General features: G+C 43.0%; 2 protein-coding genes across 2 annotated transcripts; both read left to right on the forward strand.

Moving 5' to 3' along the window:
* The first annotated feature begins 6513 nt into the window (after window positions 1-6513).
* Window positions 6514-9474, forward strand: LOC107379906 (olfactory receptor 10A3). The gene has a single exon (XM_015950866.3). The coding sequence runs from the start codon at window positions 6726-6728 to the stop codon at window positions 7689-7691; it is 966 nt and encodes a 321-aa protein (XP_015806352.1). The 5' UTR covers window positions 6514-6725; the 3' UTR covers window positions 7692-9474.
* A 2938-nt stretch (window positions 9475-12412) lies between these two features.
* On the forward strand, window positions 12413-14097 carry LOC107379972 (olfactory receptor 4B13-like). Its single transcript, XM_015950934.3, has one exon. The coding sequence runs from the start codon at window positions 13109-13111 to the stop codon at window positions 14051-14053; it is 945 nt and encodes a 314-aa protein (XP_015806420.2). The 5' UTR covers window positions 12413-13108; the 3' UTR covers window positions 14054-14097.
* The last annotated feature ends 971 nt before the right edge of the window (window positions 14098-15068 follow it).

Genomic DNA, 15068 nt, shown 5'->3' on the forward strand with positions numbered 1-15068 from the left:
AATCAATCAATCAATCAATCAATCAATCAATCAATCAATCAATCAATCAATCAATCAATCAATCGAACCTTTATTAATCCCAGAGGGAAATTAGAGTTTCAGTACACACATTTCATAGATCAGGCATACATGGGCAAGACACATGACAAGAATTGGTGACTGTGGTCATTCGCAACCCTGAGTCGCGCTACCTTAATAGAGATAAGAGGGTTACATGAGGATTGGTTCAGGTGGAGGGAAAAAAAGGCACTTCAGAGTTACCCTCCACAGGGAGGGCAGCTTTGCTATGCAAAAAAACACCTCAACAAATATGCAACAGACTTCAGACAACACAACATAACATGAGACTCCAATAGGAAGGCGGGGGGGGGGGGGGGGGGGGGGGGCGCTGTTTCCCCCAGCGAGAGCAGCCATCTACGGCGCTCATCTGCTGTACAGTCACAGATGGGAGTGAGATCTTGGGAGAAGTGAAGAGCACATTGACTCCTACGGATTGATGACCTCGCCAGGCTTAAGTCCACCAATCCGAAGGCGGGGGTGGGGGGTAGGTCGGGTTTTCACAGCATCTGTCTGATTTCCTTCGTGGGGGGTTGTATTCAGATAACAAGAATTTGTTTGGGTCAGGCTGAGATAATTTTCCTCTCTGCCTTCAGTCTTTAACCCTCTGGGGTCCAGGGTGTAATTTGCCATTTTTGACTAATTTAGAGTTTTCCTTTGTATTTCCAAAATAAAAGCCATAACCACTCCCTTATATGGTATCAATCTTTTCAGCACAACCTGGACTTTATGAATCTATTCTTATTTCTTATATTTGGATATAAAGGGGTTGCATATTAGACCTTAAATCACTCTAAAACATAAAATCCGAATTGGAAAAAAGTTGTTTATTTTACTTTGAAACCAACAAACATTTATGACGAATGTTTTTTAGAATTTAGAATGGTAATCTAGACTATACATTTATAAAAAATATGAATAAATATAGCAAATAACACATTTTTTAATAAATTATTAGCCCTCTGGGGTCCAGGGCGTAAATCACCGTTTTTGACTCATTTTGGTATTTCTTTTGTATTTTCTAATAAAAACAATAAATATTGCCTTAGGGGGTATCATCTTTTTCAGGACAACCTGGACTATCTGAATTTATACTTATTTTATTAATTTGGCAATAATGTACATGCATTTTGGTGTGGCTCTGACAGCTGCGCGGCGCCGCCCACTCCTCTTGTTGGATCTCCGAGGAGCTGGATCTCTGCCTTCATCCTCTACCTCATCATGACCCAACTCTTCTATGAGGAAGGATGGATCTGCCACATCGTCATCAACATCCTCGCTGTTTGCCTCAGACTCCGGCTGCGAGTCTCCGTCCACTTCCTCTGCTTCCAGTTCAAAAAACAGACGTACTATCTGAACTGCCTGGTGGACATTTATCCTTCTCATCATCCTTTATGTAAGCCTAATAAAAGCCTACTAAACTGCAGAGACGATATATCTGTCCGGATCGCTCCAAAATATGAAGTTTACCGACAATATCTGTCTAATTGTTTGTTGTTACTCTGTCCGCGCCACTCCTTTCCCCGCGAAGCGGCTCCTTTTTGCACACATCTTGTTACTCGTGCGGCCTTCCTCTCTCTCAGCTACATAATGATACTTTTTATCAGTTGCATATGTGAGACGTCCACCAACAGCAAAAGGATCTCATGTTTTTGTGGTTGTTTTATGTTCACGAGCACATTCCCTCACGGATTACTAAACTGCTGTTTTGACAAGTTATCAGATTGTCTAAAAATAGGTCGTTTTTTAGTTTAGCATAACTCCGCTTTCGCCTATTAACACAATTTAAAAACTGGGGTGTAGTTTATATTCTCCTTTTTAAAGCTGAGTTGAAACCGAAACTCAGGGAGGCGGAGTCTTGCTGCTACAGCGTCCCAAATCAGACCTGTTCAAAAGATGTGTATACACGTCCATGGACCCCAGAGGGTAAAGGCTGGTTTATGCTTGACGCATCCGCGAGTTCCGCACGGCTCCGCGCGGAAAAGTTGCGTCATTTTGCGTCATTTTAACAACCACGCCCCTCCACCGCGCCTCCGCACGGCCCAGAATTTCCGCAACACTCACCTCGGAAAATTTCTAACCACGCGGACGGACGGACGGACGCGGAAAAACATGGCGGACTGGCAAGAACTAGTTTGGCAGAGGTTCGTAAATACAGACATATGTATGATTCAGCTCTCAGAGATCACCGTGATCAACATGTTGTAAATAATTCTTGGAGAGAAATTGCTCGCACTGTCGGAAAAGACGAGAACGCTGTTAAAAATGCTGAAATGCCATGTTGTAAACCGTAATTTCTACTTCTACTATGGTGTAGAGTTGGGTGCATGCCGTAGAGCTCCATGCTGCCCCCTACAGTTTGGGAGAATATTGGCTCACCGCAGAGACAAGCCGCACGAACCATAAAAGCTGCGAGTTGTGAAGCGCGTTCCATCCGCGAGCCGCATCACCAAGCGGGAAGTGAATGCGTCAAGCATAAACCAAGCTTAAAACTGATCATTCCAGTCCTTCAGTGAAGCCAATTTTGGGTTTTTAAACCTGTCCATACTAGGGTTGTCACGACACTAAAATTTCAAACTCGATTCGATACTGGGGAAAAAAACTCGATACTCGATTTCGATACTATTTAAAAACACCGTTTTATTGAACAAATTTATTCAAAAAATAACATTCTTCAATTTATATTGCAAAAATTAAATGTTAAGAATTAAGTGTGTAAAGTGCTTAAACATTTCAAGTATCAGCATTTTCTAAAAACTGGCAAAAGTTAACACTTTAAATCATGAATTGTCTCACTATATATACACTATTTGCAGAGTGATGTTTTGCTGCTTAAACTCTAAGGTGCATTTTTGTCATAAGATGTAATGCCATATGTTTTGTTCTGTACTTTTGAACAAGTCTGTTGGTCAATAAAGGGAGAAAACTAATTTCTCCACAGTAGGACAAAGGTACATCTACCGGTAATCTTAATAAAAACAGATTGGCGCACGGCAGTGACGTCATTAAAAGCGCCGGTTAGATTAGCCGCGGCTAGTCTGTTCATGCCTAGAAATCCCAGACCCGCTCCAAACGAACAGGGGAATCATGTTAATGATTCCTAACAAAACCTTTCGATATTGAGATGTTTTGGTGCAGATAATGTCTTATTTCGAGGCTGCACCATGGGTGCCCGTCCGCACCCGTTATATGGATATACGCTGATGGCGATTCGCCGATGGATCTAAATACCCCGGGGAATCCAAGTAGCACCAAAGCTGTCAGCGTGAGTAAACAAACATACTGCATGCTAGAAATTAAGTCTGGGTTGCAATAAACGGGAGTTTCCTTTAAGCATATAAGCGTGAATATACAACAATGTGTCGGACTTGGTTTGCTAATTAAGTTGGGCTGTGAAGCGCCTCCCAAATTTGCTGTTTATGTTTTTGTTTATTTATTTGGCAGACAAAACTTGGATCGGGGACAACTTGCATGGGAAATTGCAATATAGCCATGCGGCGTCTTCTTCTGTTTGTCTGGGAGGCGGAGGCTGCTTTACGGCATCTGGCCGTTGTGCGTGTCGGTGTTCTTGAAGAAGGCTGTGTATAATAGTCCATAATATCGATACCACAGGGATGGAATATCTAATTTAGATACCACTTTTAGCATCGATTTATATCTAGGTATTGATTTTTGTGACAACACTAGTCCATACCGTCCGGTGACTCTCTCCAAGATGACATCCATTTTGCGCACTAATACCGGCATCGCAGCTAGAACATTGTCCAGCTTACGATTCACCTCGAGTAAAGTCTCAGTCTGAGAAGTCTCCACACGGACGGTGTTTTCCATGGGTGCGGGTCGCCCTCCAGTCGCTCCCGTCTTCCCAAATATCCAGAAAACCAGATATCCTCCCACTCCAGTCAGGAGAAATCCAGTGATCATCAGGCCGAATATCCACACGTCTTCGATATCCTCAATGGACAGCTGGCTGAGGCATATGATCTTCCACTTCTTCCAGGAATCCAGCATATATCCCACCGGGTGTGTCCCCTGTGGACATTTGGGAGCCTCCTGCTCCATTCTCATTGTTGAAAAAATCTTATCGATTGCATTGAATGACCAATTTATCAAATCCATGGTTAGTAAAAATAGAGTTTTTCAGAAGAAATGCAGAGAAACGCTCTGTAGGCAGACAGGACAAAGAGCCTTGGGAAAAAAAGATAAGGGAGCGAAAGAGAGAAGCGTCTGTACTCCTCAAGTGCCTTGAAGAAAATAATAATAATAATAATGTGAGCCCAATGTTCAATCAATCTGGGAAATGACAATGTTATTACTTGATATTATAATCCTGTGATCAGTAGTATTTTACAAGTTATTATAATCCTGGATATTTGCACTAGACACTAATGACACGTAATGCTAAAGTCACACGACACATTTCCTTTTGTCTGATCCAATCAGAACCTTTGTTTCTGGGGCTGGGTGTGGTTTTCTGTGGTGTTTGTATAAACCCTCTTTTTCATGTCAAATTCTGATTCGCCAGTAAACCAAAATATGACAATTATAAAAACTATCCCACGCCACCTTTTCTTTGGTTCAAAGCGTTGTAGAGAAGTCTCGGACCGGCCATCCGGACTTCCTCTTCAGCCATAAAGAACCTCGACAAGCTGGATAAAATCTGTTGCAAGTTACACCTGACCGCAATGGTTCCTTCAGAATAAAAGCTGAACCTCACGACCCCTTCAGGGTCTCGGAGACGCCAGTGATAACCTGTCGTGACCTGGAAGCATTCCAAGACTAGTTTGGTCAGCACCGCTGCTTTTCTACCGGCTTCGGTACCAAAGACGGTCCAAGAGGACCTCAGCATTCTGGATCTAATGGAGGCTTCCCCTGGGGTACGTAGATCGACAGATGGCGTCTCATGTGTGTTATAAATCTCCTACTAAAGTTTAGAGCAAAACATTCACTCCCACTCAGAACTAACTGCTTCTCCGGATCCGCTGGTTCTGAATAACATTCCACACATGCACCATCATCATTCATCTCACGTCTCACTCCACCTTAGTCCATCAGTACAGAGTGTTTACGTTAGTCTTGTTTAAATTGTGTAGAAATAAATTTCTTAACTATTTTAAACCTGACTCTCTCTCTTTCCTCGGAGTTAATACGAAGTGTCGCTTAATCCCTGCAATAAAAAGTTCCGATCTTCTGGTTAAAATAGTCAAAGATCCGTCAGATTGATATTTCATATTTCTATGGAATCTCACATTTTATGGTTCATAAGTTAGATGTAAACGACCCATTCTTTACATTAGCTTACATTTTATTGATGCCTATTAACAACATTCCAACGTAGCTTTAAATACATTGTAGAGATAACAAAAAAATAAAGAAATTAATGAAGCAGTCTCCTCCAGTTCATTAAAAACCTCGGTCAGTCTCATGGCTCGGACCGAAACCAAACGTTTGACCATCCGGATGTGGGATTCACCGAACTGCTGCAGTTCCACATTTACCTGCGTCCTCCGCTCATTACGTGCAACAGAGCACCATTAGTGTGAGGGGTTTTCCTCAGTCAGAGGAGAGACAGCCACCTGCTTCCCCTTCGACTTTCGGACCGTAACAGTTTGTAATTGGTTGCTTTTAATAAACTATTAATAAAATATAAAGCCGTTATTTAGCATAAAGGCTGGGACCTTTGGCTGAACTGACTTTCAGTTCCTGTGACTGATTTTTTAAAGGTTTTGGACCAATCAGGTGTCAGAGTCCTCAGACATCACCTTAAAAAGGCTTATTTCGCTTAATATGTGAAGTAAATGTGAAATAAGTCATTTGTCTGGGATCAGTCCTTCTGTATACCAGGGACATATAGGAGAAGGAGAAGAACGAGAAGGAGAAGGAGAAGATCGAGAAGAAGACGGAGAAGAAGAAGGAGAAGGAGAACGAGAAGGAGAAGAAGAAGGAGAACGAGATCGAGAAGAAGACGGAGAAGAAGAAGGAGAGGAAGAAGGAGAAGAATGAGAATGAGAAGGAGGAGAAGGAGATGGCTACAAAATCACAGACTGATGGACCATGTATTTATTAAATGTTTGTAGAAACTGTCCTGTGTTCCATCCTAATGAACAGCTAAAATCCTGATTTGTGAAAACTGCGTTGGCCGCTCGTACGCACATTCCTCTGCAGAAGATTGTTGATGAATCCCGCCGTTGCACATCCAGATGTTTACTTTTACAACTCGTTACTTTCACTCAGAATCCTTCTGTTCAGGTTTGTTGTTTCATTATTACAGCTGATTTGTTGTTATTGTCTCACTTGTCTCCTGTGAAGAGTTGTGTGGATGTGGGTTACTGAAGCTATAGAGATAAAAAAGTCTCTGAGGATCATCAGGAGGACAACTCAGCATCGGGGGTGTGGTCACACGTGTGAAGCAAAGTCACGTTGAACCAAGGATACGGCGGTGTGTGTCTGTGAGCTTCTCTCTATAAAGAAGCAGAAGAAACACACATGTTGAGATTTGTGAGCGGGAGCTGCTTCCATGTTTAGGTTCTCAGACGTTTATCATCTGATCTTAAATCCGTGCTGCAGCTCTGATGGTTCCTTCTGAAACCCTGTGGAAGGGAAGCTTCAGCTGTAGCAGCGTTTGCTCAAAATGTAAAACTTCATTGTGATTATTCTATCCACTAATTATGTTTCTGTTTTCATTCCAAACTAAAACAAGGATGAAGGTGAATTCCACTCAGGTTGTATATTTTACTCTAAACGCCTACTTGGACACCAGTTCATTCACCTGCTTCTTCTTCATGATAGTTCTGATCCTGTATGTTTTAATCGTTGGTTGTAACGTTCTGCTCATCGTGGTCATCTGTGTGAACAGGACTCTACATGAACCCATGTACATGTTTCTCTGCAGCCTGTTTGTGAATGAGCTGTATGGAAGTACAGGCTTGTTTCCCTTCCTGCTGATTCAGCTTCTCTCTGATGTTCACACCATTTCCGCTCCTCTCTGTTTCCTGCAGATCTTCTGCCTTCATAGTTACGCAAGTATAGAGTTTACCAACCTGGCCGTCATGTCTTACGACAGATACCTGGCCATCTGTCGTCCTCTGCAGTATAACACGCTGATGACGATGAAGAAAGTTGCAGTTCTCATAGCAGCATCGTTGGCATTTTCTATTTCAGGAGTTATGATAACAACATCTCTGAGTTTCTCCTTGCAGCTGTGTGGAAACATCATAAACAAAGTCTACTGCAACAACTACTCTATAGTTACACTGGCCTGCTCCGACACTACGGTTAATAATGTTTATGGACTAACTGGGACATCTGTGAGCGTCCTGCTCCCGGTGGTTCTGATCATCTACACCTACATGAGGATCCTTAAAGTGTGTTTTTCTGGATCCAAACAGACCCGACAGAAAGCCGTCAGCACCTGCACGCCTCACCTGGCCTCTCTGCTCAACTACACCTTTGGTTCTTGTTTTGAGGTGATTCAGAGCAGGTTTAACATGACAAGAGTTCCTAACGTTGTAAGAATATTTTTATCTTTGTACTTTCTAACATGTCAGCCTCTTTTGAACCCTCTGATGTACGGCCTGCACCTGTCTAAAATACGCAGCCTGTGGAAAAAGTTGTTTCGTAACAAGTGGAGGTAACAGCTTTCTGAGAGGTGATGCTTTTGACATGTTCACACAAATCTCCTAAGTTAACACTGATGTTATTTTGTGTGCAAAAATGAATTAAAATGATAATTCAACCGCTCTTTAACCTGCTGAAAGTTTAAACGTCCTTATTGAAAGTCTGCTAGTCACCTGCTGATTGTAATCAGGTGTGTTGGAACAGAGATAAAAGTAAAACGTGCCGGGCCCTCCTGGTTAAAGTGCTGCTTGTGAGTGAGTTTCTACTCAAGCTCCCGCTTTCCTCCACCCTGACATGCTTATTGATGTTGTCCCAGTGTCAAAGGTTAAAGTGTGTTTCTGGATGTTCTTGCCCTGGAGGGTCCGGTCTATCGCTGGCTGCAGCCCAGGATGGACCTTCTGTTCTTTCCACAGGAATGACGTCCAGAAACACACGTTAACCTCACAGCCGTTACTTCAGTAATGACTATGACTGTTTTACATAGCAAAAGCAGGACATGGTACAGGCAAGGGCGCCCCCAAGGGGTGGCCAGGGGTGGCCATGGCCACCCTTAGAAAATTGATGGGCCCCCAAGGAAAAGCCAGTGTTGACAAATCATATTAATGTTTAGTCAAACCATGTATTAATCTTGTTTATTCAATACATAATTGTAAGACAAAATAAAAATATTATAATTAATGAGTAATGAAATAATAAGAATAAAAATATATACATATGTTTCTGCTGCTAACCATTCAAAAAAAGTTTTTATCTCCATAGTTTTCTTTTAAGAACACAGCAACACAGGTGAATAAACCTAAAAGAATTTTTTTTTAAATAAAATTTGGGATAACATTTTAAATAACTGAATTGTATTTTTCTAAAATGTTTGCATTTGTAAAATTTAAGTTAAATGTTTTGGACACATACTGTTATTTTAATAAAAACGAATAGAGGTGCAATGCAGCACATCGACACAGGCTAAATTCTCCCAGAGTAACCACAAGGACCAATTTGGTGTCCCACCCCAAAAATTTCTTTGGCCCCCAGGGGCGGTTCTAGACCAAATTTTCCAGGGGGGCCACAGTGGGGCCAGTATTTTTTCATGGGGGCGCAAGAAAAAAAAATCATAATTAAAGACAATGAACAAGTAAACTATTACAGTGAATGCAGTAATGGTTTACTTGTGAAAGTAAAACTGGCATGTTTTTATGGTACTCAGATAACAATTCTGAATGCTTCACCGCAACATGTGACTTGAGTAAAAAATAATTCTAGTTTATTATTATAGTTTGTGACTTTATTTGAAGATTATATAAACTGTACATATGAAAAATAAACATTCAAACAAATAAAATATGTGCACAATACAATTTGCTTTTTGTAGTCAACACACACACACACACACACACACACACGTAAGCATAATCACTTCACCAATTGTTTTGATAAACTCACGATTTTCTATAACCTTTTTACTGTGTTCCTTGTCGAGTATATTAGCCAATGTTGTATTAGCTTTCACAGCCCTCTGGTAGTCCCTCCACGCTATCATTGAGTCCTTATGCCTTTCAGACTTTGCATGTACTGAAAACCCCTCCTCTCTCAGTTGCTTTTTTCCAGTTCCTAAATCCACATGGTGAGTCAAACACACTTCCTGCACTATTTGGTGGGCTAAAATGTCTGCATGCATGACAATAAGTAGAGTCCATAGTAACAGAATATTCAACCCAAGGATTACTTTCATACCAGCTTGGCTGAAAGCTGCATCTTCTGTCTCCTATTAATGTCCCTGGAAATGTCCTCAAACTAGGCTGAGTAGGTGGGTCATCCTTGCACTTGCTGATATCTGAAAGAAAATAAATGTTAGCATGAGGATAAAAGTCATAATTAGTTAATTCAGAGTCTTATTTTATTTATTTATTAAATATAAACAACAGAAATGTTGGTCCAGAGTCAGCATGCCTCAAATGCATTTTACACACAATATGAGCTGCAATCACAGAGGGGTTGTTCAACACCCACAAACCTGACGGTAGTGCACACGGTGCACATGACAGAAGATGTCCCTCTTTTTGCTCCTCACTCTCTCCCTCACAGCCTACATCTTCCTCCTCCTCACTCTCAGAGTGGACAGCCTCTGACCTCTCTGGTTCCTCTCCAACCAACTCCTCCTTCTCTCTTTCATCCTGCTTCTCAGTTCCCTCGTGACTTTAATCCTCTCTCTGTCTACGCTGTTCTTTACTAACAGCGGTAAAAAAAAAAGGACAAAACGTCCCGCTGATGCTTCCAGTCAGTGCTGCGAGAAAGTCATAGATAAATGAATACTGTGATCTAATCTCAACGTGTCTAAGGCTTAAAATGCAGCAACTTCATTTTTATTTTACAGTTAATGTTACACAGGAAAAACAAATCAGTATTAACTGTGGATAGACTCAGTTAGGAACTTAAAAGTAAATGACAGAAACGCGCGACTACGACAAAACACTGATGTCAGGAAAATAAACTGTATTGCTTACCTTCGTCTCTTAGCGTCTTTTCCGTTTGGCGTCCTCAAGAACTTCTTCGGGTCCCATTTAAACTATTTTTAACCTTTTATTCAAAAATCCACCGGGTAAACAGTTCTGTCCACAGAGTGTGCTGCGCTCTAAAGGCTCCGTGTGAAACGCTGCAGCGCATTAGTTCCTGTCTCCGAGGCAGCGCGCGAAAAAAAAAATCCGATCTCTTCAGCACAGGGGCCATAACAGGGGCCAGGGCCGGTTCTACAGGGGCCCAGAACCCTGTGGGCCCCCGTTTAAAACCGCCATTGTTGGCCCCATCTGGCCACCCCTATCAAAATTTTCTGGAGGCGCCCCTGGGTACAGGAACAACAAACATGGCTGGACTCTGAATATCATTAACTGGTAAATGGTAAATGGCCTGTGTTTGATACAGCGCCTTCTAGAGTCATGGAACCCCCCAAGGCACTTTACAACACAATCAGTCATTCACCCATTCACACACACATTCACACACTGGTGGGGATGAGCTACAATGTAGCCACAGCTGCCCTAGGGCGCACTGACAGAGGCAAGGCTGCCGAGCACTGGCGCCACCGGCCCCTCCGACCACCACCAGCAGACAACGTGGGTTAAGTGTCTTGCCCAAGGACACAACGACAGTGACAGACAGAGCAGGGCTCGAACCTGCAACCTTCCGATTAGGGGGCGAGCACTGAACTCCTGTGCCACCGTTGCCCCAACAGGCCGCTAACAGAGCGAACATGATGCAGGATAAAGGAGTGATCCTCCCATCCACCTCCGCTTCCTGAAAGTTAGAAACAGCCTCCGGAATCCAGTTAAGGTTAAAAAAAAATCCAATAATCACTCATCCAGGCATCCACTGGGGTCTCATGAGGAAACGCAGCTTTTTCAAATAAAGTTTTTCTTGTTTCCAAATACAATATTTTTTAAAGCATCTGTTCAAAATAAGTATACATAAAAACACGTTATTTGTGCCTTTCCGAATGCCGTATTTGGGTTTGGCTCCACCCCTACTAACCGCAGAGAAAACTGCTAACAGCCGAAATGCGGGTGTGACCCCCAAATTCCACTACCTCCGCTCCGCTCTGATACGAATGCCGGAGCAAAATCGGTCCCGTTGTAGTCAATCAGAGCAATTCCACTACTGCGGCCGTGCTCCAGCAGTGCGGCGCCGTGCTCCGCCCTCTGTTCCGGCGTCCGGCAAAAATAGAAACGATCCTATTTTTGCCGGACGCCGGAGCACCTCCGCAGTAAATGGACAGAAATCACAACCGCCCAACAGGAAAAGGAGCAAGCACATTTTCCGTTTTTCACAATAAATCGATAAACAAAAGGCGTTTTTTGTTTCATATGCACAGGTTTAACAACTTTTAACAACTAACAATGGCGGCTGAAGTTTAAATGCACAAAAGTAAGCCATAAATTCAGTTTCCACTATCAAAGTAGTCACACTTTGTTGATCCAAACACTGCTGATCTCTCAACACAAATGATGGGCAGATTAAACAGTTCATTTCGATGCTTCTCCCACACAACGGGTGTTTGGATCTAACTTCCGCGTTTATTGCTCGGACTGTATCGCAACATCTCGAAAATCCCGCGCATGCTTGTTTGCCCACCTCAGGTCACCGCACCGGAGCGGAGCCATTGTAGAGCGGGTACCAAGAAAAATTGAGTTCGGAAGCGAGCGGCTGCGGAAGGCGGGGGCGGACCGGAGCGGAGCGGAGCGGAGCGGAGCGGAGGTAGTGGAATTTGGGGGTAAGAGTGTCTAGAACGCCTACCCGCTCAATAAAACTGTTCAGTGCAGTATCTGGCCGGCAGAGGGCAGCAGGGTGGTGTCAAATATGAAACTGGTCAAGTTTCTAACCCAACAGTCACTAAGGTCAATGTTAAAGCTCAAGTTTAAAAACCATTTAGCATTGCTTTAGAGGTGTGGGAGTTTTACTTGTGACAAAAATAGCACGAGGGGATCAGTAAACAGTGCCAAGTGATCTGCTAAGTTACACAGAAACACACTTTATCAGAGAAATTGTGGCGTTTTTGGACATTCTGCTCAGTTTTATGGCTTCTTGTCAAACTCTGAACCAGGAAATGGCTGCATGCAGTGAAACAGCAAGCAGAAAACTATGGAGCAACCGCTGACTCTGCCTCCTGGCCAATCAGAGGGCCGGCCTGACTCACCCTTGCCAGGTACTTCAACGGAGAAGGGACTAAAACATGAGCAGAAAGTGAGGGGATGACACCGAAACGGTGCTCTTGGGACGTGTGGTCGGGCCGAGCTGCACCAGTCTGAGTAACTCTGAGTGAGTAGTGCTCATGGAAAACCACCTTAAGTTTCACTGTTAGAATGGACTCTAGGGGGCGCTAACAGCAAGTCAAAACTGCATAGTTTCCCTTTAATGGTGGTGGGGACACGTCGCCAGCTAAAATGGTGCCTGTGGTAACATCATTGTCATCATCATTACACAGTCTTGTTGTGTTTGATGTGTACGAGTTTGTAAAAACACAAAAACAAGCTCGTTCTGATTGTGAAGCTCCAGCATCTTTAATTATCACTGTTGTGTCTGAGTTCCTGTCACTGCTGAATGTGAGTTAATGACGACCCCCTGCTGCTGAGGCGGTATCCAATCACAACTTCTAGAAGACAACCAACCCAGTCTTCGAGGGGTGGGGTGGTGATGATGATGTCCACCTGCAGGTGTCTTATAATGAAGCTCACAGCTGGAGGCAGCTGATGTTGGTGGATTTGTTCCACGTGTTCGTCCTGGTCCTGACTGGATGAGTGAATCCACAGCAGCCGTGGTCAGGATCGCCACGCTGTACCTAACATGTAGGATGTGTCGCCTCACTGCCACTTTAACCTGCTTTTATGGATCCAAACCAAAAACTAAAGATGCTTTTCTAGCTGAGCAGCTGTGGAAGTAAAGAGAGACGATGCTAAACGCCTCACAAGCTTCTTTCTTCTCTCTCGCTGCTTATCTTGACTCTGGACTGTTCAGATATTTGTGCTTCCTCGTTGTCGTGTGTCTGTACGTTCTGATCCTTGGTTGTAACGTTCTGCTCATCGTGGTGATCTGTGTGAACAGGACTCTACATGAACCCATGTACATGTTTCTGTGCAGCCTGTTTGTGAATGAGCTGTATGGAAGTGCAGGCTTGTTTCCCTCCCTGCTGATTCAGACTCTCTCTGACCTTCACACCATTTCTGCTCCTCTCTGTCTCCTGCAGGTTTTTATTGTTCACTCGTACGGGGCTGTAGAGTTTTTAAGCCTGGCCGTCATGTCGTACGACAGGTACCTGGCTATCTGCCACCCTCTGCAGTACAACAGCAAGATGACAACAACAAAGATCTTCTGGCTCATTGCTGTGAGCTGGTTGTATCCCAGTTGTGCGATGTTTGTCTCGTTGTCTCTGATTTCCCCTTTGAAGCTTTGTGGGAACAGCATCAACAAGGTCTACTGTGACATGCACTCTGTGGTCAAACTGGCCTGTTCAGACACCGCTCTGATCAACATTTATGGCCTCTGTGCTACTTTCAGCACGATCGCTGCTGCTTTACTTATAAATCTTTACACCTACACTAAGATTTTTGTTGTGTGTTTTTCTGGATCCAGTCAGACTCGACAGAGAGCCGTCAGCACCTGCACGCCTCACCTGGCCTCCATTTTGAACGTTTCTTTTGGTTGCAGCTTTGAGGTTTCTCAGAGCAGGTTCAACATGAGCTTCCTGCCCAACGTCCTGCGTATTTTTCTCTCGTTGTACTTCCTAACGGTCCAGCCTCTCTTTAATTCTGTGCTGTACGGCCTGAAAATGTCAAAAATTAAGAACGCTTGTCACAACCTGATTCTGAATGTAAAAACAAAACATGAATCTGACTAGTGTGCTTTTTCATCAACAACATCTTAAATGAATCTGTATTGATTTATAGTAGCAATAAAACACACTGAGGCAGATTTTTATCAGTTTAAACTTTGACTTAAGGAACAGTGTTATTGTATTTATTATAAAAGTCATACCGATCCCAAGACAGCTGTCATACCACATAGTCATGGTGAAGTAGATGCCCTCGATCCCAGCTCTGTAGATGTTCCTTAGTTGCTAAAGGGATAGTTTTCCCATCTTAAGTTTTTTGTGGAAGAAGTGTCTTTAGAGGGCCTTCTGTAACCAAAAAGCAAAATTCAGAAGTTCAGTAAATCGAACAAATCTAGCGGCAAACACGGAGCATTGAAGAATGTCTTAATACACCTGTGATTGAAGGAATAAAAAGATATGCAGCAAAAAATTTATTCGTGTCAGGAAATTATGGGAAATGTGAGTTTAGAGGTGGTGACTGGACGGAAGGGCGGAGGACAAATTTGTCTGCGTCAAAAAGTCTCTGAAATCCATGCCTAATAGGACAGCTCCAGGTCCAGACGGGTTTCCAGCAGAGCTCTACAAAGAGTTCTGGATCATTCTGGCTATAACATTCGTCAGAATGGTGAGGGAAATCGAAGAGAGTGGCAGATTACAGCCGAACATGAATTCAGCCAATATTAGTCTCTTGTTAAAACCAGGCAAAGACCCTGCATTTCCTACCAGCTATCGCCCAATTTCTCTTATTAATGTTGATCTCAAAATAATTTGTAAAGCCCTGGCAAAAAGATTAGAGAAGGTAACCCCCTTCATAATACACCCTGACCAAACTGGTTTCATTAAGGGTAGACAGTCATCCACTAACTCACGTAGATTACTTAATTTGATAGATTTCTCTTACAGTAGAAACATAGAAACTAGTATATTATCTCTAGATGCAGAAAAGGCTTTTGATAGAGCTAACTGGAAGTTCTTATTTGCAACTTTACATAAATTTGGTTTTGGGAACTTCTTCATAAACTGGTTAGAAACATTATACAGT

Source organism: Nothobranchius furzeri, chromosome 13, assembly GCF_043380555.1.
Source record: "Nothobranchius furzeri strain GRZ-AD chromosome 13, NfurGRZ-RIMD1, whole genome shotgun sequence".
Taxonomy (NCBI): Eukaryota; Metazoa; Chordata; class Actinopteri; order Cyprinodontiformes; family Nothobranchiidae; genus Nothobranchius; species Nothobranchius furzeri.

What these genes read in the sequence shown, in the direction of transcription:
- LOC107379972 (XM_015950934.3), top strand. Translation starts at nt 13,109, where the DNA reads ATGCTAAACGCCTCACAAGCTTCTTTCTTCTCTCTCGCTGCTTATCTT.
- LOC107379906 (XM_015950866.3), top strand. Translation starts at nt 6,726, where the DNA reads ATGTTTCTGTTTTCATTCCAAACTAAAACAAGGATGAAGGTGAATTCC.